The 21,141-nt window shown below is 43.9% G+C and overlaps 4 protein-coding genes across 13 annotated transcripts; 2 read left to right on the forward strand and 2 right to left on the reverse strand.

Moving 5' to 3' along the window:
• The first annotated feature begins 1,660 nt into the window (after positions 1–1,660).
• On the forward strand, positions 1,661–4,249 carry LOC147131989 (flotillin-1-like). Its single transcript, XM_086013880.1, has 5 exons — positions 1,661–2,049; positions 2,561–2,606; positions 2,721–2,858; positions 2,956–3,117; positions 3,915–4,249. Exons 1-5 carry the CDS (start codon positions 1,676–1,678, stop codon positions 3,933–3,935), a joined length of 741 nt encoding a protein of 246 aa, XP_085870006.1. The 5' UTR covers positions 1,661–1,675; the 3' UTR covers positions 3,936–4,249.
• LOC147131990 (major histocompatibility complex class I-related protein 1-like) lies at positions 2,187–11,433 on the reverse strand. 9 transcript variants are annotated; one of them, XR_015081993.1, is made up of 10 exons: positions 11,267–11,433; positions 10,466–10,732; positions 10,076–10,354; positions 9,028–9,336; positions 8,809–8,916; positions 8,545–8,661; positions 8,364–8,446; positions 3,764–6,074; positions 2,947–3,084; positions 2,187–2,855 (listed from the first exon to the last, which is right to left on the reverse strand). XR_015081993.1 is itself a non-coding variant. In XM_086013876.1 (7 exons), the coding sequence occupies exons 1-7, from the start codon at positions 11,352–11,354 to the stop codon at positions 8,382–8,384; spliced, it is 1,233 nt and encodes a 410-aa protein (XP_085870002.1). In that variant the 5' UTR covers positions 11,355–11,433; the 3' UTR covers positions 6,933–8,381. The 9 variants fall into 9 exon arrangements, 4 of the variants coding, with proteins under 4 accessions (XP_085870002.1, XP_085870003.1, XP_085870005.1 ...); XR_015081992.1 differs by having other exon boundaries at positions 2,947–3,097; XR_015081991.1 differs by having other exon boundaries at positions 2,947–6,074.
• A 124-nt stretch (positions 11,434–11,557) lies between these two features.
• LOC147131991 (class I histocompatibility antigen, F10 alpha chain-like) lies at positions 11,558–18,017 on the reverse strand. 2 transcript variants are annotated; one of them, XM_086013883.1, is made up of 7 exons: positions 17,806–18,017; positions 15,143–15,403; positions 14,753–15,031; positions 14,612–14,657; positions 14,491–14,513; positions 14,311–14,365; positions 11,558–14,198 (listed from the first exon to the last, which is right to left on the reverse strand). In XM_086013883.1, coding segments are annotated over exons 1-7 (735 nt in total). In that variant the 5' UTR covers positions 17,807–18,017; the 3' UTR covers positions 11,558–14,128. The 2 variants fall into 2 exon arrangements, with proteins under 2 accessions (XP_085870009.1, XP_085870007.1); XM_086013881.1 differs by lacking the exon at positions 17,806–18,017 and adding an exon at positions 15,580–16,555.
• Positions 17,104–21,080, forward strand: LOC147131992 (tapasin-like). Its single transcript, XM_086013874.1, is given in 9 exon segments — positions 17,104–17,393; positions 17,735–17,841; positions 18,561–18,746; positions 18,912–19,148; positions 19,228–19,587; positions 19,858–20,181; positions 20,278–20,379; positions 20,550–20,597; positions 20,600–21,080. Coding segments are annotated over 8 exon segments (1,386 nt in total). The 5' UTR covers positions 17,104–17,393; positions 17,735–17,777; the 3' UTR covers positions 20,665–21,080.
• The last annotated feature ends 61 nt before the right edge of the window (positions 21,081–21,141 follow it).

Raw genomic sequence — 21,141 nt, forward strand, 5'->3', positions numbered from 1 at the left:
CCTTTGTGGCTAAAGCTATGAAGTCCTGTATGTGCACAATACTGCACGTTTGGACAGTGAAACCAGCTCCTGATCAAACACAAAATTAAGAAAAAGAAAAAAAAGCAGATAAACTATCAATAAGCATGTTCCATAAAAAAAAAAGGGGGGGTGGTGGTTGACTGCCATCTGAAAAAAACAAAAACATCCTTCTACACAAAATGTTGAAAAAAAATATCTGCTAATAGGTTAGGACTGCATGCAGGGATTCACTGTAAATTTAGGCAGTGATTCTTACGCAAACCACCAGTGGGACTCTAACAACGAGAAATATTTAGTCGTAATATGAGACAGGACAAGCAGGGAGACAAGAACAACTTTTGATTGCTTTTATATGGATTTAATTTTGGCACAAATAAGCCACGACAACAGCCTTCCAAAATGTGCCAAGTATGTCTTCACTCAAGAAACAGGCACATTTAAACAAAAAAAACAACAACAAAAAAAAACCCAATTGTGTTAAACACATTAGATTAACGCCACCCCGCAAAACTGTACAAAAGATGACTCCTTTTACGTTTGGACGCCTTTGTCCTGAAGTGGTGGACTTAGCTATATATGTATAAATCTTCAGTATAAATATCAGCAACATAACATTTACACAAAAAAATGCCTGCTTAGTTATCCACAGTTGTACTCTTGCTGAAAACAAGATGGAGGACAACATTTTGATGACTCTGAACAGGCGTCAGTTTTAAAATACATTCAAGACAAGCAGCCTTTGCACTTTCTTCGCATTTCATCAGCAGCCACGTTAACATCAGTATTAATAAAATAAATAGTCACCAAAACGGCATTTTTTGACAGCCAGTGTACAAACAAAAAAAAACAACAACAAAAAAATCCTTCTCTCTCAAGCACGACTGGACAAACTTGCGTGGTCTGTGTATGCAAAATAGGTATCGTAAAAGTGTATGCTCATTTTTCATTTGTACTCAATTTGATAAACAATGAACTAATTTAATTTTAAAATTACACATGTAATTAGGTTATATTTTACGCTTTATTTACAATAAATCAAGAAATGATTATGTGTAGAAAACATGAGTAACATTATTAATTGACTATTTTTTTTAAGTTTAAAAAGTTACTGCACAAACTACCTTATTTACAAAACAAATTAGAAATATTATACGATAATTATGTAATTTGAAAAATAAATACATTCTTACAAACCAATTTTTGGGAGAAAAAAAAATTGACCAATAATAAAAAGTAAATACTAGGTAGGACCCAATTTGCCCATGCCCACCCAAACGTATTGCAAGTCTTCATTTTTTGAGTTGCCAGGAAAAAAAAGGGCAAAATTGGGCTAAAAAATGTCCATTCAAGCAAGTTCAGATTCTAAAAAGAGCACACACATCAAAACGCGACATACACTCGACGGCATGAAACCGCACACGCGCAAACGTTTACGTCGCTAGGTCGCTCGTGCTAGCAGAATGTTGCGTGACCTTTGCTAGCATGTTTCCTTCAATAACGCCAACTGTTGGAGTAGGACACAGGGAAGATGAAAATTTCCTACCAAATGTACTGTAGGAGACAGCACTGGATTGTTCATAGGGCAGATCTGATTGTGCCCCGTGAACTCTGCCTAGCAACAAACCAGGTCCACACTTATACTAGTACTGTATACATGTATATATATATTTTCATTTACAACTTCTGCACGCAGGAGGCGCACGCCATGCAGGAGAAGGTGTCGGCGCAGTACAAGAACGAGATCGACATGGCCAAGGCGCAGCGCGACTACGAGCTGAAGAAGGCGGCGTACGACGTGGAGGTGAACACCAAGAAGGCCGAGTCGGAGATGGCCTACCAGCTGCAGGTGGCCAAGACCAAGCAGCGCATCGAGGAGGAGCGCATGCAGGTGCAGGTGGTGGAGCGCAGCCAGCAGATCACGCTGCAGGAGCAGGAGATCACGCGCAAGGAGAAGGAGCTGGAGGCCAAGGTCAAGAAACCCGCCGAGGCCGAGAAGTACCGCCTGGAGAAGCTGGCCGAGGCCCAGCGGTCAGTCGTGCACGCTTTTTTAAAAAAAAAAAAAAAAAATTTTTTTTTAAATGCACCGATGGGAGGGCAGAAAAAAAAACGTCAATGGAAAATAGTTGGAAGAGGATTTTGATTGTCGTTATTTAGTTACTTTCAGAGCAGGTTTGTAACCTTTTATTTTTTGGAAAACGTTTCATTTGAGTTTTTTTAATTACTCTTAGTCTTTCTTAAATAGCTGTCTTATTTGTACGGACATAAAACGCAATAGTAAAATAAACGCAGCACACTTCAAATGAGCCCCGGAGCCGCATGACTGAAATTAAAAACAAAGGATTTTTCACGATAACTGTAGTTACTTTTATGAACGTGAGATGTTGCTAAAGTTAGTTGTTGTTTTTTTAAAGCATTTCCATTTCATTTGAGTTTTGTCAGATTGCATCAACTACAATGACCTTGCCACTTTTTTCATGATGTTGATTAAAAAAAAAAAAAAAAATTCTATGTAAAATAGTTGATTTTTGTGTCCTGGCAGCCTCAAGATGATCATGGAGGCGGAAGCCGAGGCTGAGTCCATCAGGGTGAGGGCGGGGGCGGGGGCGGGGGCGGGGGTGGGGGTGGGGGGGGGGGGGGGATTAACGACAGATAAAAACAAAAACGTAAACTGTTGACACTTTTCTTTTTTCCGCCGGCAGATGAAGGGCGAGGCGGAGGCGTTTGCCGTGGAGGCTAAGGGCCGCGCCGAAGCCGAGCAAATGGCCAAGAAGGCCGAAGCCTTCCAGCTGTACGGCGACGGCGCCATGGTGGACATGTTGCTGGAGAAACTGCCCCTGGTGAGACACGCACCAGTCCCGGGTGGACTCCAGCTCACCCAAACAGAAAATGGTGGATTGACGTACTTGAGGCGCTTTTTGCACTTACTTCCACTAGATGGCGGAAGAGATCAGCAAGCCTCTGTGCCAAGCCAACAAAGTGACCATGGTGTCCAGCGGAGGCGAAGTGGGGGCCGCCAAACTGTCCGCCGAGGTTCTGGACATCATGACCCGACTCCCCGAAACACTAGAGAAGCTAACTGGGGTCAACATCGCCCAGGTCACACACTTGCACGCACACGTTGACTGAACTAGTGCTGGGCCAATGTGACATGTTGAGAATTGATTATTGTACCATTTATCCCTCCCATTGCTCAAGTTTTCAGATTAGGGCCACAACTAACAATTATTTTAATCATTGATTAATCTGTTGATTGCTTTTTCAATTAATTTATAAATCTTTTTTTTTTTTTTTTTTTTAACTTCGCACCCTTTATTATTCCAAAACAGAAATTAACCGTTCAGAAAATGCACAAATTGGTTGTCATTCAATGACTAGTTTAGCCTGTCAGAAATTGGACAAAAATCATTCAAGTATTTACCTTTGGACAATTTTAAAGTCCCAAAACGATTAATGAATTCTGAAAATTGTTTTCAAATAAACGTGTTCATCGACTACTTGATTGTTGTGCCTCTAAATCAGATAAATGCATTTTGTATTATTTAGCAAAATGTGGAAGTTGTTCATTTTAATGTTACGGGCCCATATTATTTATAGTTATTAAAATCAACCAACGATTTAAAATATATATTTAGCTATATTTTTAACTTTCAATAAATCAATTTACCAATTACTTAACATGAATAAATTCATGCTTCTTTAAGTTTATATTTAAGTGCGCAATTCATTTGTAACCTGAACTCACAAATGCACTCCAATTCCCATATCTGTGCCTTTTCTGGAAATGACTTCCTTCTGGCTTCTGACTGGCCGTTCAGGATTTTAAAACAGGTGCTATTTTAGGAAGGAACTCGATAACTCCGCCTCCTTCCTTCTGTCATCTCTCCTCGTTGCAGGTGAGCTCCCGCAGTGGCTGAGGAGGAGCAGCCGGCCTCGTGTTTGGGCTGTCGATCAACTGCATTGATCATCATCATCATCATCACTACACACAGTCACAGACACACTCACCTCCTTCACACATTTTTGTTGCTACATTTGTGGCTCACCAGCAGTATTAGCAATTGTGTTTTAAGTTTGGCAGCGGTGGACGCAATTATAGAAATCATCAATGCTTGGAAAAAATAAGAAATGCAACATATACCAGCACGCTAATGTGTCACGTATGTGTTAGTATTTATCCAATAACATGACAAAAAGAATTGAAAAAAATAAAGCTTGTCGATAAATCGTAGTCACGTGCTTCGGCATGAACGAAGTCACCTCCTTGAAAGCAACAGGCAGTTGAAGGAATGTGACTGGACTCAATCAATCAATCAATCAATCACATTTTATTTATATAGCACTTTTCATACATAAAAATGCAACTCAAAGTGCTTTAAAACATTCAAAGCAAAACATAGAATTATCTTCAATCAAAAGAAAAGATAAATTATTTAAAAGTTGTTGAAAGCCAAACTAAAAAGGTGTGTCTTGAGCTTCCTCTTAAAAATATCAACAGTCTCTGCAGACCTGACATCCTCTGGCAGGCTATTCCAAAGGTGAGGACCAAAATGGCTGAATGCAGCCTCGCCATGCATTTTGGTCCTCACCCTTGGAATAAATAAAAGGCCGGCGCCAGAGGACCTCAGGATCCGCGAGGGCTGGTATGATAAAAGCAAATCAGATAAATAAGATGGCCCAAGACCATTAACACATTTATAAACTAATAAAAGTACTTTAAAATCGATCCTGAAACACACAGGGAGCCAATGCAGCAATTTCAAAACTGGCGTAATGTGCTCCCGCCCTCTGGTTCTCGTCAGCAACCGAGCGGCTGAATTCTGCAGTAGTTGCAGTGGTGAAATGCTCTTTTTCGGGAGGCCAGAGAGCAGGGCATTACAGTAATCTAAACGACAGGAAATAAAGGCATGCATCAGCACTTCCGTGTTAGCCTGAGAGAGAAACGGGCGGACTCCGGCGATATTCTTAAGGTGATAAAAACCAATCTTGGTTACATTTTTAATATGAGGAATAAAACTGAGCTCAGTCAAAAATGACGCCAAGGTTCTTCACACAGTGTGAGGGATTAAAAATGTGTAGTTTTGGTAAAAGCTTCTCTCTCTGACCTTCGGGACCGATAACTAAAACCTCAGTCTTGTCCTCATTGAGCTGTAGGAAATTATCTGCCATCCATGACTTGATATCTAAAACGCAATTTAAAAGGGTATCAATGGGTCCTGTGTCATCAGGAGACACGGCAATATACAGCTGCGTGTCATCAGCATAGCTGTGAAAGCTGATGCCGTGTCCCCTGATGACATCCCCGAGGGGAAGCATATAAAGATTAAAAAGTAAGGGGCCTAAAATCGAACCTTGAGGAACCCCACATTTAATTTCATGAGTTTTAGAGGAACAAGTATCCATACTTACAAAGAAATATCGGTCTGTGAGATAGGAATAAAACCAGTCAAAAACAGTACCAGAGATGCCCACTAGATTTTTAAGTCTATTTAATCAAATTTGGTGATCTACTGTATCAAAAGCAGCGCTTAGATCCAGTAGCACCAAGACTGTGAGTTTTCTCACGTCTGCAGTGCACCTAATATCATTTAAGATCCTTAAAAGAGCAGTCTCCGTACTGTGGTTCATCCTAAAACCAGATTGATATTTCTCCAAAATATTATTTGTATTTAAAAAATGATTCAACTGGATGAAAACCAGTTTTTCTAAAATCTTACTTAAAAACGGCAAGTTGGATACGGGTCTGTAGTTATTAAAAACGCTCGGGTCAGAACCGCTCTTCTTCAGAAGGGGCTTCACCACCGCCGTTTTAAAGGCAGCGGGGAAGACGCCTGTCTGAAGAGAGCAATTGACTATATTTAAAATTTGTTCTTCAAAAAATCCATAAAATGTCTTAAAAAGAAATGTGGGAATTGGATCCAAAAGGCAGGTTGTTGGGTTTACCTGGGAGAAAACTCGAACAAGTGTCCTTGCATCAACCAGGGCAAAACTTTCCAGTGTTTCCTCATGTAAATATGAGAAGAGAAGAGAGTGGAGAAGAGAACCCTGGGGTTCGACTGAAGAAAAAAAAAAAAAAAGAGCATGTCATTGATTAATCGAAATGAAAATTAATCAAGACATTAAAATTCAGGTCATCATTTGTGTTACTACTACGCCCTGGAACCTCAAGTGCTACTCACCTTACTGACTTTTTGTCCACTAATCCAGTTGTGGATGACTAACGTAGCAGTTTAGCAAAAGAAAAAATATATTATTTATTGGTGTCATTTTTTTTTCCCTGGGGGGGGGGGGGGGGTGTAACCAAATGTCAATAGTTAATCACTCTCGGGTGGGAGTGGTCTTGCTAGTTAGCTACTGTAGCATTTCTCAGGTGTGTGCTGAAGTGACGGAACGTGCATATAATTTTATGGAATGTTTATGATATGTATGTGCTTGATCCTACTCAGTTATTGTCAACCCTACAAATTGGCTTGTGTACAAGCTTATTTACAGAGTATAACACACAATTGGTTCATTGTTTATTTTTAGACAAGACCTTGTTGTCTGAAGATGGCCACTATACGCATGTACTCACATCTAACTCTTACTAATTTTTTTTTTTTTTTCAATAAATTTGTGCTTTTCAAAGATGACTGATTGCCTGCTTGTTCGCGTGTTAGGACACGCGATGTTACTATCATTTTTGAGGGGATTTTTAAAATGCTGAGCTTGCTGTTCTCTCTTCATTTTAAATAATGGCGCGCTGCCCCCCCCCAATGGCCAAAAATGGAATTGCACCAAACAACATTGAAACTCCCAGGAGAGGAAGCGTCAGAATAGAGACCAACATGAAGACGAGACGAATTACACGATACGCGTGCTTTAACCGTGTGCGAGGGTGGTGGAATAAGCCAAGAAAAACATTTATGCAGCGATAGCTGTTCTAGAAGAATTAATTGGCATCTGCACAGTTGAAAAAAAACAGGTACATTGCAATTCTACTACATGTCCTCAAGTCAGTAAAAACAAATGTACAATTTTCCGAGGGCAGATCAAGGTGCAAATGGTGACAGTGACTATAGGCTCCATCGTTTTGTTATGCTGTATTTAACTTGGTCTAAACTATAATACAATTGCAATGCCTGTGGATCAAAACAGCAAGCCTAACATCAAAACGAGATGCAGACTGCACACGAAAACGATCGCGTCTCGCCCTGACTTGGTGACAAAATACCAAGGGACCTTTTTATGCCCACCCGACCACATCTGGATGGATTTCACAGAACGATTTGTAGTACTCACTTCAAGTGCCTACTAATGAATGGCTTGGAAAACGCCGAGAAACTACATAAGAAAAGGCATGACTTCATCTCGAATACAGAGAGGGAATTGCTTCGGTCGACTCCCCCACCCCTAAAGAACGACTTTTTTTTTTTTTTTTTTTTTTAAATGAATGGACTCACAATGCCACTTACTCGCCGTAGCGAGAAATGAAGCCACTGGCGGCCATCTTGCAATTTCACTTTGCCTGTCGACACGGCAAAAACGGTTGTACCAAAAAGTCTGTTAAGTGCTACAACCACATTTCATCGCTAAGAATGTAGTGATCTTCAAGTGCTACTGAAAGATTCGACTGCATCGTGTTAGCATCAACAACGGCGACATTTACTCGGATTAAAAGCCCGATCGGAAAAAAAGGCTTTGTGTACACGACCCGTTGGGACTATTCAGTCCATTCCAATGAGTGAATATTGTTCCAAACGAGAGGGGTGGTTTAATTTCGATTGTTAATCCGAGCGGCTCACATGAAAACATATTCAGAAATGTTTACTGCGCGTGTCTGTGTTTACGCGTTTCTGTTATTCCCGGAAGCTAGTGGTAGCACAAAGTGCGAAAGACATGGCGACTGAAATGGGATATTTGAAGCTCCGTTAGGAAGTGTTAACTCGACGTAAAAGTGCAAACGGGGAAAAATGTAGCGAAATAACGCTAAGGTTTGGAGAAGAAAATGGACGGAATGATGTTTTGTTGACACAGCAGTCGCTACGGCTTCTTCTATGACTACTTCTGGTATGTTTGGTCAATCCGCGCATGTCAAAATAGGTTTTTTTTCCCCCGATTGAAAGTGCATGAGCACGCAAGTCCGCGAATCGGATAAATGTTTTTAGCGTCCATGGAAACAGGGACACGCCTTCTGCATAAAACATGCACCGAGAACGGTGTTTTCAGCGAAAAACAAGCGGAAGTGGTAAGCATCACTGGCAACGCAAGATGGATGCCCTCAGGCTTCACCCGCGAGGGGCGAATTGTGAGTCCGTTTACAGTGTGTGTCGGTGCTTCAGAAGGGGTGAAAGGGAATATCGTACTTTTTGCTGTTTGAACAGTCAGTGTGGGTTGAAATAGTGTTGTTGTTCTTCTTCTTGTTGTTTTTGTTGTTGTTGTCCAGCACCTGGAGGAAGAGCAGAGCAAATAGTGCACAAGAATCCACATCCAAATGTTCCCTAATTTATATCCTCAGCATATAGAATGACTAAATTAGTGCTGTACTGATGAGCAAAGAGAGCAGTTGAATCTCAATTTGGGACATGTCAAGTGACCCCTCGTTCACACTTGGGTGGCAAAGGTCTAAACGGGGCCTTCTGAGGACTGCCTGGTTTATTTTGACTCTAAGGAAACAGAAAAAGGATTTACTCACAAGCTTGAGAGTATTTGGCTGAAATGAAAGAGAAACAAGAGAAGATTACTTTCCGTCACAAACGGCACGAGGCCAAAAATCTTCTCTTTGGTCAGCCAAACATTTGTGTCGCTCACCTCGTCTGGTTGCGTGACGCTTGGCAAGGACGGCCGCCGCCGCCGCCGCCAGAGCGAGGACCGCCAAGGAGACAGCGATGGCCACCGTCTTCTTTCGGTCTTCTCCTTCTTCACAAGGCAAGCAAGAGATGAAGACAAACACGTGACCGACTGCTGTCAAGACGCCGGTCGGCCACCGTGCCCGACACGCGACAATTCAAGCGGGTGGGCGCCGGTCACCTTGGATGCGCGCGTTGCTCAGGACGCTTCCTCTCTCCAGCTTGACGACGACGTCTCCCTCGACGCCGGCCAGCTGGAACACGCATTCGTACTTGCCCTCCACGTCGGGCGTCACCCCCACTTTGAGGTGGGCCGCCGTCTGGAAGGTTCCGTCGTGGTTGGGGAGGGTCTCCCCCATCTCCACGTCCTCGTGGATCTCCTCGCCGTCCCTCCTCCAAAATAGGGCCGACGCCCTGGGGTAGAAACCGGTGGCGTGGCAGGTGACCGGAGAGGAAGGCGTCTTTTGCAGCAGAGACACCGTGGGAAGCTCTGCACACGGAGGTGGAGAGAAGGCGTGAGGGAGCAAAGATGGAAGGAGCCAAAGATGGAGAGAATGTGCGAGAGAAGGAAAGAAATGTGGACGAGACAACAAGGAGAATCTGCAAGATAGAAAGAGGGGAAGAAAAAGGAAATGAAGTCGCAAGGGGACAAAAGACGATGAAAATGTGTGAGAGGGAGAAACGTTGCGACAATGTCTGAGAGGACTAGAGCTGGAGACAAAGTTTGAAAGGATGAAAGATGGAAAATGACAAATGTGTGAGAGGACAAAGGGCGGCGCAAATGTGAGAGCAAATTCAACAGAGACGTGAGAGAGGAAAACGCGAAAAGTATGAGAGAATGAGTGACGTGACTCAAGATGGAAGGAAAACAGGACAGGCGAATGATGAACCTGTGAGAGGATGAAAGTTGAAGAGAGTAGGCATGAAGACAACGTGAGAAAATGTGCGGAGAAGGACGGATGGAAGAAATATGTGAGGGATCTTGAGAGTATGTGGGTTCGAATGTGGAACTGAAAACAGCATGCGAGGATGAGTGAAAGAGGGGAGCGAACGTGCAAGAGTACAAACACTGGGGGGCATCCAAAGATTGGAGACCAGGTGTGAGAGGACAGAAGATGGCCAAAAGGGCGAGAGGCGAACGACGGACACGTGGGCCAGGATGAAAGAAGGTGTGAGAGGGCGAACCATGGCGAGAGTGTGAGGCTCGAAGGTGTGAGAGGCCGCTGCACCTGTTCTCATCAGGAAGTCCCTCCCATTGCTCACATGCTTCTCCAAAAAAGCTGGACAAATCTCAGTGAGAATATGCTTTCTGCGTTGACTCAATCCTTCCCTTTGTTCCCACTTGTTTTTGGTGATGACAGCTTGTTGATTGGCTGCGATCCATCTCATCGTCTTCACCTCAAACGATATGAAGTCTTCTCCGTCATAACTGTGGTCATCCCAACCGTCAACCTCACCGGTCTCGTCATCCCACTCACAGCCACGGATCACCTGGAACATGTGAACACCTGAAAGTATCGCACGCACACACGATGAAGCGACAGGAGAAGCCAGCAGTGACGTGTTTGTTTGAGCGCGTCAGGTGAATTTCATTAGAAGAAGGTTGAAGGGAAACAAACCTCCAGTTTGGTTGAAGCGCTCTTTAGCAATTTCAATGTTGGCTTTGAAGACCTGCTCATTTATAACACTGCCCCGCGTCTCTCTCTGCCAGAAGTGTGGATCGTCTGCCGTGATTTTGTTCACCCAGTCCTGTTTGATTTGCATTTTCCTGCCGTTGCTGTCGTAGTGAAAAATCGGAACGCCGTCAACGTACGCGACCTCCCAGTACTCGGGTAGCTTTGCAACTTGAGAGGACGCTGTCACGAAATACTCGAGCGTGTGACCAGCTGGAAGAAAAACAGGAAAATGACCCCCGTTTTATTCACTTGTTTTACATTCAGCAATCTTGCGTAATTCCTCTTTCAAATAATTCTGCCTGCAGTGTGAACGTCGACACACTTGACGTCATTGATATCATCTCGATCTCGGCGCATTGTTTCTCACAACCTTCCCCGCCCGTGAGAGTGACGACCCACACTCGGTTTTTTTCTACTTGTGACAATGTGACGGCTTAGAGCATTTGAAGTGTAACTCTATTGTTTTAGCAATTACCCCCCACGTCGAACAGACAAAGAAATATAAAAGTGATTTCTAGAATGACACAGTATAACATTTCACGGCTGCCTGTTAGCTTTTCCATATTTCATATTTATTTGCCATGCTGGTGTGCATCATCTTTATTTGTGTCGTCTTTTAAGTTGATCAACTTTATTACCCAGCGGACAAATGAAGAAAATGAAAAACTTGAGGCCTGGCCTCAAAATCAAGAGCGACAAGCGACAGCAATGGGATAGTAAAGTTATTTTAAAAAGCGCACTTACCAGGCGTCACGCTGTGCACTTGTACAGCCGCAACAAAGAGGAAAAATACATTCATAGCTGGCATCAAAAGTTGTTTTGCTGTTTTCATCGAGCTGGGCAACGAACAAGTCAAAGGGGCGGCTGCCCGTCCGAAAGGCTGACAAAAAACGGTAGGACGCGCTTTTGATAACCCCACCCGAGCCAATCAGAGTACAGCGTGGCGATGACGTCACGCAGCACTCGCTTTTGACTACCCCACCTGAGCCAATCAGAGTACAGCGTGGCGAAGACGTCACGCAGCACTCAAACTGGATAGTGCCCGTTCGAGTTTGATGGCAGCGATTCATTTTAGACCCGAATGGAAACCAGTTCACTTCCGTCATGCTGCATCTGTTGCTAAAACGACAGCAAATGTATGTGTGTGTGTGTGTGTGTGTGTGAGAAGACGTCAGATGGGGTGAAAAGCAGCACAAGTGGTTGTGAGATTTGTGGTGAAAACAGCGACGCCCTCCTCCTGGTAGCGAGCGGTAACTACAGCAAGGAAGCGCTAGTTTGGCTTTCTCTGAAATCACGTGACCCGAGTGCGTCGTTACCGTCGAGATGCAAACGTCCATGAGCCCACTTTGATTGCTAAACGTATGTTAACGTCGCCGCCGTATTGGATGTGGAAAAGAGGGGCACTCGGTAAAGCTTTTAAGGCTGAGCTATGGTTTTCCAAATGACTTATTCCCGACTGTATAATCGCTACAGTTTATATTGGCAGATCATTCAACTTAACTCATTGAAAACAAAAAGCAGGTTGGCAGAATTCCCCAAAAATCTTCAAGCTGTTTATGGTGTGTTTTACAAAGTGAACGCACAACTCTTTTTGTCCATTTGTGTTGCTCTCCTTTCATATTAAGGATATTTTGCCCATCGCAACTCATTGGTTAGTTTAGAACGTGAATCCCAACACAGCCAATGACTTTGGATCATATTTGGCCATTGTAACATCATTTTGCCAAGAGAATGCGATGCCTTTGTGGCCAATACTATGAAATCCTGTATGTGCACAGCACAATGTTGGCTTCCTTTGGTGAAACCCGCCTCCAGATGGTTAATTACAATGTCGTCTACTGTGTTTTGCAAAATCGCCCCAAAGTAGCTGGTGTGAGTGCTTGTCTGGTTTCCTGGCTAACCACCTGACGTTGGGCTTGTCCGACTTGCCTTGTTGGCTGCGAGCAAGAAGCTCCCCATCGCACTGGTTTGTCCACATTTCCGATCGCTTGAACAGTAACGGTTTCATGCCACTCAAACGAAATATCGCACAGAGACAATTACATGACGTGTTGTGCGACTAAGCAACTTTTCCTTAAGAATGCCCTTCTTAGCTAACGCTAACATGAGCAGAAAGGCAATCGACGCGCTGGTGATCGCCATTGATAGTTTCTGCGTGAAAACACAAAGGCTGAAGCTGCAGGACGAGCCCAAATAAAGCTAAAGTATCACGTGTCCGCAGTGTGGCGTGTTTGAAAACAAAAGTAAAAGTTCAGCTCTCAGGCATCCACCCGATTAAAGGGAATTTAGCATTTTAGACCTGTTGCTGTTCCCACACGCAGAAAATCGATAGTACAGACTATATTTTGGGCCATTGCTCCAGAGAAAGATCAAAAAGCTCAAGGTGGATGCTAGTCAAGTGGTCCATAGGTTAGTTTCAAGTTGGCGCTATTTTCATTTGTGTGACAGCCCGATTAGGTCCATGGAATTGAGTTTCCATTAACTTGAATGACTCTAAAATGCCACAAGATCACTCACGGCTGACAGCATCGCCTTGTCCTTTTTCTCTCATGGAGATTAACAGGTGGACACACAGATTGTCAAATTTTCAGTTTTCAAATCTCTTACAACATTTTTATTTGCCGCAGTCCCCGCACAGAGAGACAGAAAATCAAGCGTTTGACTGTTTTGGCCTCGCTGTGTGTGGTTTGCTCCGAACCTCTTTGGACGGACGGGCAAACCCCTGGGGCCTGCGTCAACAGCGCCTCTGCTGGTCGCAGCCAAGTAGTGCGCGCCGTTTTGCATTTCCGCGTGTGTCATTGATCAATTGTTTGGGTCGACTCTGTTCGTCCGCCGTTCAAATCGCAAGTCACGTCCAGATCGACATCGACTTTGACAGTCGTTTGTTGGCGTCAAAGCGGTTGCCGGGTTCATCGGAGAGACATTTATGAAAACCGCACAAAATAGGAGATGAAGACACTCTCTTTGAATTTTCTGCTTGCACGGAGAAGGGAGAAGAGCTGTACAATACGATTCTTCCAGGCGTTCTAAAAAAGTCTTTCCGTCTCCCTTCTTTTTATTCTCACATCCCTACGTTCCAACTCTAAAGGATGGGGTGAGCAAAAGGGCAGTTGAAACGTCTCGTACTTGTCGATGTGTCTGCATGTCGGTGGAAAATTACTCCATACATGTGCGGTCAGACATGAGTAGAGAAATCAAGGACGTGGCAGGAAATCTCAGCAATCACCTTCATATTAGCAATGGTTAGCGTGACTTCACCTGACCTCCTCGCGCTTAGTTTATGAATGCATCGTGAGCAGCAAATGTACGATTATCAAATGATCGTACTTACTATATCAACGATCATTCCCACGGCGGTTATGGGAGCATCGGTAATCTTATTATAGTGGCCCGCAACCCTCGTGAGGATAATCGGCTCGGATATGGATGGATGGATGGATGGATTCAATGACACCAGAAAAGAAGAGGCCTTTTTCATAGCGCAACCCTGGTGGGTTTCATACAATCCAACCCCGCGCAAAGACGAACAAAGACAGAAGATAGCAATCCAATGAACTCCTCAAATCTAACCTGATACACCAAAACCAGAACAAATACAAATAAACATCATCTGTTTTCAAATCCAGGAGGAATCAGAAAGGCCTCGGAAGGAGAGATCTCTCCTGTAATGCGACTCCTGGAGGAAGCAGAGCAGAGCAAACGCAAGCGTTAAGTGCACACAAACCAACGCTGCCCAAAGCATCTCCAGAATCCGAAAGATCGCTCGGGGCCCGCGTCAGCCAACTCACCCTGTGACGGCTGCTGCGTCGAGCTTGGAAACGAGCTCAGAATCGTAGGCAATGGCTGCGAAACAACGTGAGATGTGAATCAACACCAATCGCACTCGTGAAGAAAGTACATTTGCTCTACCGAGCTGAATGAATCTTGAGCTGCCTTGTTTTTTGCGGCTCAAAGCAAAGTTTACTCACAACACAAGCTTGAGAGTATTTGGCTGAAATGAAAGAGAAGCAAGAGAAGATTACTTTCCGTCGCAAACGGCACGAGGCCAAAAATCTTCTCTTTGGTCAGCCAAACATTTGTGTCGCTCACCTCGTCTGGTTGCGTGACGCTTGCAGCAGAGACACCGTGGGAAGCTCTGCACACCGAGGCAAAGATGAAGAGAAAATGTTGAGCGCAGGTTGTAATGACAGTGACCTTCCTATTGGGGGTGTGCTAACAACAGCAATGTACCTGTTCTCATCAGGAAGTCCCTCCCATCGCTCACATGCTTCTTCAACACAGCTGGACAAATCTCAGTGAGACGATGCTTTCTGCGTTGACTGAATCCTTCCCTTTGTTCCCACTTGTTTTTGGTGATGACAGCTTGTTGAATGGCTGCGATCCATCTCATCGTCTTCACCTCAAACCATATGAAGTCTTCTCCGTCATAACTGATGTCAGCCCAACCGTCAACCTCACCGGTCTCGTCATCCCACTCACAGCCACGGATCACCTGGACCATGTGAACACCTGAAAGTATCGCACGCACACACGATGAAGCGACAGGAGAAGCCAGCGGTGACGTGTTTGTTTGAGCGCGTCAGGTGAATTTCATAAGACGAAGGTTGAACGGAAACAAACCTGCAGTTTGGTTGAAGCGCTCTTTAGCAATTTCAATGTTGGCTTTGGAGACCTGCTCATGACTCTGACTGATCCATGTCTCCCAGCGGTGTGGCTCATCTGCCGTGATTTTGTTCACCCAGTCCTGTTTGATTTGTATTTTCCTACTGTTGCTGTCAAAGTGCAAAATCTGAACATCATCAACATAAACAACCTCCCAGTACGCTGGTAGATTTGGGACTTCGGAGGATGTTGTCGTGAAGTACTTGAGCGTGTGAATCACTGAAAGAAAAATGGTAAAATGACACAAATTTGACTCATTTGTTTTAGTTCCATCAATGTTACACAATTTGTATTTTGAATTATTCCATCTGCAGTTGAAACATTTCACACTTCGTATGTCTTTAGCAACCTTATCAACCCACATTCTTAATTCATTTTGTGTTTTTTTAACTCACAGCTGTCAATAATTATGTGGATGAGAGAGAGAGAGAAAGAGAGAGCATGAGAGTGTGAATGAGAGTGAGAGAGAGAATGACACCCCCTCATTGGCGATTTACAGTTACAAAAAAATAAAAGCATTTTTTTCCCTCTTTAATTCCTAACACAAAATGTCACTCAATTTAAAATATAAATTGAAATAGTTTATCATTTCGAATATAAAAAGTAAAAAACTCAGATGTTCATTGTCTACTACGCATAATATACAATGGATTTTTTTTTCTATTGCGTCGATTAAATCAAAACTTTATTCCCATTAAAGTAAAGTGATATTTAGCAGATGCAAGGAAGCAGTAATCTGCAGTTTAATATCACACGTGTGAAGGTTAATAGAGCATTTAATCATCATCATGTGTCCGAACAATTTGACCTATAACAAAGCAAAGAACTGGGCTTAAAAATCTATTAACAACTAGTCTGTATATTTTTGTACATCTGATGGTGTGAATCGCTATTATTTTGATTTGTGTAATCATTAAATTCTGCAATCTTAACTAAATATTCCAACAGCAACTATCAATTATTTATTTAACAACAATAAACGTCTGTGTATTCCAGTATGCTACGAGGAAACGAGTGTTCGCGTCCAAGACCTTCGCGCTCGATATGTCCACGTAGTCGACAAATGAAGGAAATGAAAATAATTGTTGGTTCAAAATCAAGCGTGTCAACATGGTTTACGAATCATAACGATCGCGATGGAAAAACTAAAAGTAATTTAAAAAATATATTCCGGTGAAAAAGGGCACTTATCAGTCGTCACGCTGTGTATTTGCACAGCAGCGACAAAGAAGACAAATAACTTGTAGCATAACATGTCAACATCAAGGCCCGGGCTTTGTCATGTGCGAATGTATGTCGAATTTGTCAAGTGCGGGTAGGCAATTCCATGCTGCGTATGTCACGAAATCAACAGCGAGTGCGAGGGGACGTCAGATAAGATACAGAAGATACAGTAAAAGCTACACTTGCGTGTGTGAAGCTTGTGGTGAAACAGCGACGCCTCCTGGTAGAGAGCGGCAAACAAGTTTTACTTTCTTGGAAATCACGGCGGTTACAATAAACAGCAAAAATCTATAAAGCACTCTTTGCTGAATTGTACGTCAACACCGCCGCCATGTTGGAAGTGGCAATGAACTCAACTTGCCTCGCAACAAGCATATCTTTTGACAGTTCTTCAAAAAAGAAGCTTCTAGCTTCCCCGTTTGAAATGTGCTGTCAAACTAAACATCCGTTTAGCCTAATGCTTACAAACGATCTAAAGTGCCATAGTAGCATCTGTGTTGGAGCAACACACTTGAGAAATAATGCAACAATTCCCACAGGCATATTTTTATCCTTTGCAAAGAATAACTCCGTACTGTATGCTTGTATTATACTGCCACCGGGTTGCAGACCAACATTGTTTTAGGCTGACTGTATTAAAAAAAAAAACAGATTAATTTATCTCCATCTGTGTTGTGATGCATGGCTCTACTTTTATACTACAGTAAGGCCTATTTTTCCACCAAAAACGATGCATTTGATCATACTTGATTCCCAACACAGCTATTGACTTTTGGGCCATCATTGACCAGACGCTTAGTTACAAAGTGGTCTTTAATATTTGACCAAATTGCTCTAAAGTATTTAGAGGGAGTGCACATTCTGGCTCTCTGGTTAAGCACCTGATGCTAGGCTTGTCTGGCTTGTGGGCTGTGACCAAGGAGCTTCTCGTCACGCTGGTTCGTCTGCGTTTTTGACCGTTGAACTATCATGTCAAAGCAAAAAGGTAAGCAGAGTTGCAATGTTAGGAGAAATTAGCATTAGCGTTAGCTACATTGTAGCTAACAATGTAGCCTTTGTCTTAATAATGACTGACAAAGATAGGAGTCATTGACACCTGTCCAGCGGTTTAAATTGTGTGGAAAAATGTATTACTCGCATTTACTAAATGATTTCTTTTCACTGTACTTTTGTTTTCTTATCTATTTTTGCACCTTTCCCGTAAACGGAAGGTGACGCTTTTCCTCTAAGGCGAACTTGCAGTCAAGAGTGAAAGTGAAAGTATTTGTGTAGGGGGTAAACCAAAGACAGACACGTTACGGTTGCTCGGCTTCCTTTTGCTTGAAGAATAACAAAAAGAAGACGAACAGAAGAACAAGAAGAAGCAGAAATGAGCGGAACAACCATGACGAACTTACTTGGTAACGTCTTTCTGCTTAGCTGCTTCGTGCAAGGTATGCTGTACTACACAACACTCCACAGACATTTGCTTGAACTGTAATTCCCTTGAAAAAACATTTTCAGTAAAACGTGCCGAACGATGCTCAAGAGTTTGTCATCTTATGTCGTGATTTTATTAATGACGTCGTACACGCTTATGCAATGTTATGACAACTACAACTGCGTTTTGGCTAAGTTTTTAACTGACTTTGTTGCGCACGCCCTCCTGTGGCTAAAGCGCGTAACAACAACAATCATATTACTATAATTGTACGTAGCTTGCTGTTCATAAAAGTTGATTATTATTTTTTTATTTTTTTACATGAGCGTCTAACAAATTGTGGTGTCATGATGTAACCATGCATAATAATAGCAACAACAAGAATGAGACTAGTGGTCACTTTTCAAAGAAGTTCAAAGTATTTTAATGCGTGGAAATATTTCTGAAAATATTTGTAAATATAATCTTGATGTCATCTTTGTAGGATGGAACTACACACCTTTAATCGGATTACACGATGTATTTGATTCAAATGAGATGTGTTAGATTAAATAAACGATACTTTTTAACTGTTGCTCTTCTAAAGGTTGCAACATTAATACATGATAGTCCCTTATTTGCTTCCTTATTCACGATTGATTCATGTTTTGAGGGATCATCCGATCAGCAATGAAGCAAATTCTCATTTTTTAAAGCGAGTCAACTTGTTGCCCGTGTCCGGCTTTCCCGCAGCCTTTGGCAGCCACTCCTGCCCCGCGCTGGAGTGCTGGTATATGAACGAGAAATCTGCTAAAGGAGCTCTCGCGGCGCCCCCGAGCCAGGAGAAGTCGCTGCTTCACATCAGGACAGAAGGCCACAGTGCAGCCAGCCTACAAGAATCGGCCGACCCCAGCATCCTGAGAGTCTACGCTATTGACGGTCTGTTGGCGTGTGCAATCAATAATACCCTTGTCGTAATCCCCACGTTGGCAAAATTCTTGCTACCCTTTCTTGAAAATACCTTGAAATGGATGAAAGCAATAGCAATGATGTAGCGAGGCTTCCTTTGACTGACTCGCTGCTTGCGGCCTCCACACTGGTCAGACCCGGCGGCGACTCTGTGTCGCCGCTCACGCAGAGGCGCCGGCCGCAAGCCCCATTGTGAGCTCAGCCACTTCCAGCCGCAGTCTTCCACCCTCACATGGGCCGCCTCACTCGCGGGCGAGTTCAGCCCTATTGACCTGCAAGCCGACTGGTTTTCGGTGGCCGTTCAGGACTTGGACGGACGGCGCGGCACGTCCAGCATCATGCGCGGGTCCACCGGAACCAACGAGCTGGACGGTAAAGAGCGCCGTTTGGAGTTGCTCACCTCGCTTGGATGAAGTTCTCATGCGCCCTCTTTTGCTGTTACCCTCCTCAGTGGTCCTCAGCGTGACCTCCACAACACTGGTGATGCAGTCCAGACTCGGGGAGCCGGTGCTGCTGGACTGCCAGTTCTGGGCCGACCCCGCTTCTCCCCTGTTCAGTTCCGGCTTTGCCGTGGAATGGCGCTACCAGTCCCGAGGCAACGGCCGACTGCTTCTGGGTTACGATGGAAAATCGGACCGGCTGTTCGACTCGCCGCAGGAAGGCGCCACGATGGACTTTGAGGGGCTGCACCAGAATGGCAACGCATCCCTGGTGCTGCGGGAAGCCCAAGTGCACCATTCCGGAATGTACATCTGCATGGTGTACCTGCCGCACCTTCTGGCTCAGGTCACCATTGAGCTGGAGATCGCAGGTGAGATATTATTAATTACAATTCGTTTTCATCTTTGTCAATTAATATCATACATCAGCTTCCGGGGTTCGTTTGAAATGTTTGTTTTTTTTTCCTAGTATTGCTGCACAGCAGAAGGAAGCTGAAAAAATCGTTTGACAGTTGTGCTATATTTTACTACATAATACTGAGGGACCTTCTTTAAAATCTTGCGCTCGACAAGTACATTTCAGAAAAGTAAAACGGCAACGTGTAAGCTTGACCGCTCAGCGCACACTTTTTTCCTTCTAGAACCTCCTTCCCTGTCCATCTACCCGTCCCCGTTGCCCCTCACCGCTCCCGGGCAGGCTTTGACAGTCCACTGCGAGGCCTCGGGCTTTTCCCCCCATTCCCTGGAGCTGAGCTGGCAGTTGAAAGGCCCTGACGGCAAGACCAGGTCGCTGGGACCCGGCCGCCTCACCGGCCACAGGCAGGCCTCGGACGGCACCTACAGCCAGGACACCCGGCTGGAGCTCAGCACGTCCGATCCGGAGCTGGGCAGCGGAGGGGAGCTCACCTGCGTCGCCCAGCATCCCGGGGGCACGCGGCGCGCCAGCGTGGCCCTCAGAGGCATCGGTAATATGACGGAATGTTTCCTTTCTTTAAAACGCAAATGTGGATTTTTATATCAGGCTGTTTCGGATGCAGTACGAATGACTCGCGTCCTCTCAGGTTTCAGCACACCGTCCATCGAGGACTCCATGGCGATGGTGGGCGTGGCCCTGGTGCTCTACGGCCTCATCAAGTTGGTCTCTTGGACCTTCCTCCCCTCAGGTGACCACAATTTGCTAAGCTAACCTGCTCATAGGGTGAGCTATTGTTGTTCGCCAAGTTATCCATTGCGCCTTTGAGACGGCCACAAAAAGCAAAAAAGAACAACAAAAAGCTGAATTGCTTACGCAATCATTGGCGTCAAAGTGCATGTCTTTTATTTTTGTCTGCAGGTTCAACTGAGGCAGGGGAAACAGACAAGGTGAGTTTATTTGTCAAAATGTCAAGCAAAATGTTTTGTCAGTATTTGAACTCGTAACTTTTGACTTTCTGCAGAAAGAGAAGTGAAGAGGCTTGCCCCCATTGTTACACCACACTGGAAAATCCAAACTCAATGATGCATTTGAATACATTCATGTTATTGTGACAACCAGCAAGACTTTTTTTTTTGTAAACACAAAAATGAACATGAGCGTTCTCTGCTTTTAATCCCCCAGAATAATGACTAACGTTGCTGGAATTTCAAATGTATGACAGCAAAGGAGAAGTGTGTTTGTGCTCAAATGAGTGCTCAAGAAAGTTTTCAGGTTTGTTCATTTGATCGAATACATGTTTGGTTTTGTTGATATAATTTATTATTCGAGTTTTACAAAAAATACCTGAGGTTATGAACTCACAGCCTCAAGTTATTGTTGCCTTTCTGTTGATGATCATTTACCTGGATTTGGGACTTTGAATCAATAAATGACTACATCGTACTTCAATTGGGATTGACACATTTATTTTATCATGACAGAGTTTTAAAAATCCTTTTTTTTGTGTGTG

The sequence above is a fragment of the Filicampus tigris genome, chromosome 18, assembly GCF_054856515.1.
Source record: "Filicampus tigris isolate MCC_2025a chromosome 18, RoL_Ftig_1.0, whole genome shotgun sequence".
Lineage (NCBI taxonomy): Eukaryota > Metazoa > Chordata > Actinopteri > Syngnathiformes > Syngnathidae > Filicampus > Filicampus tigris.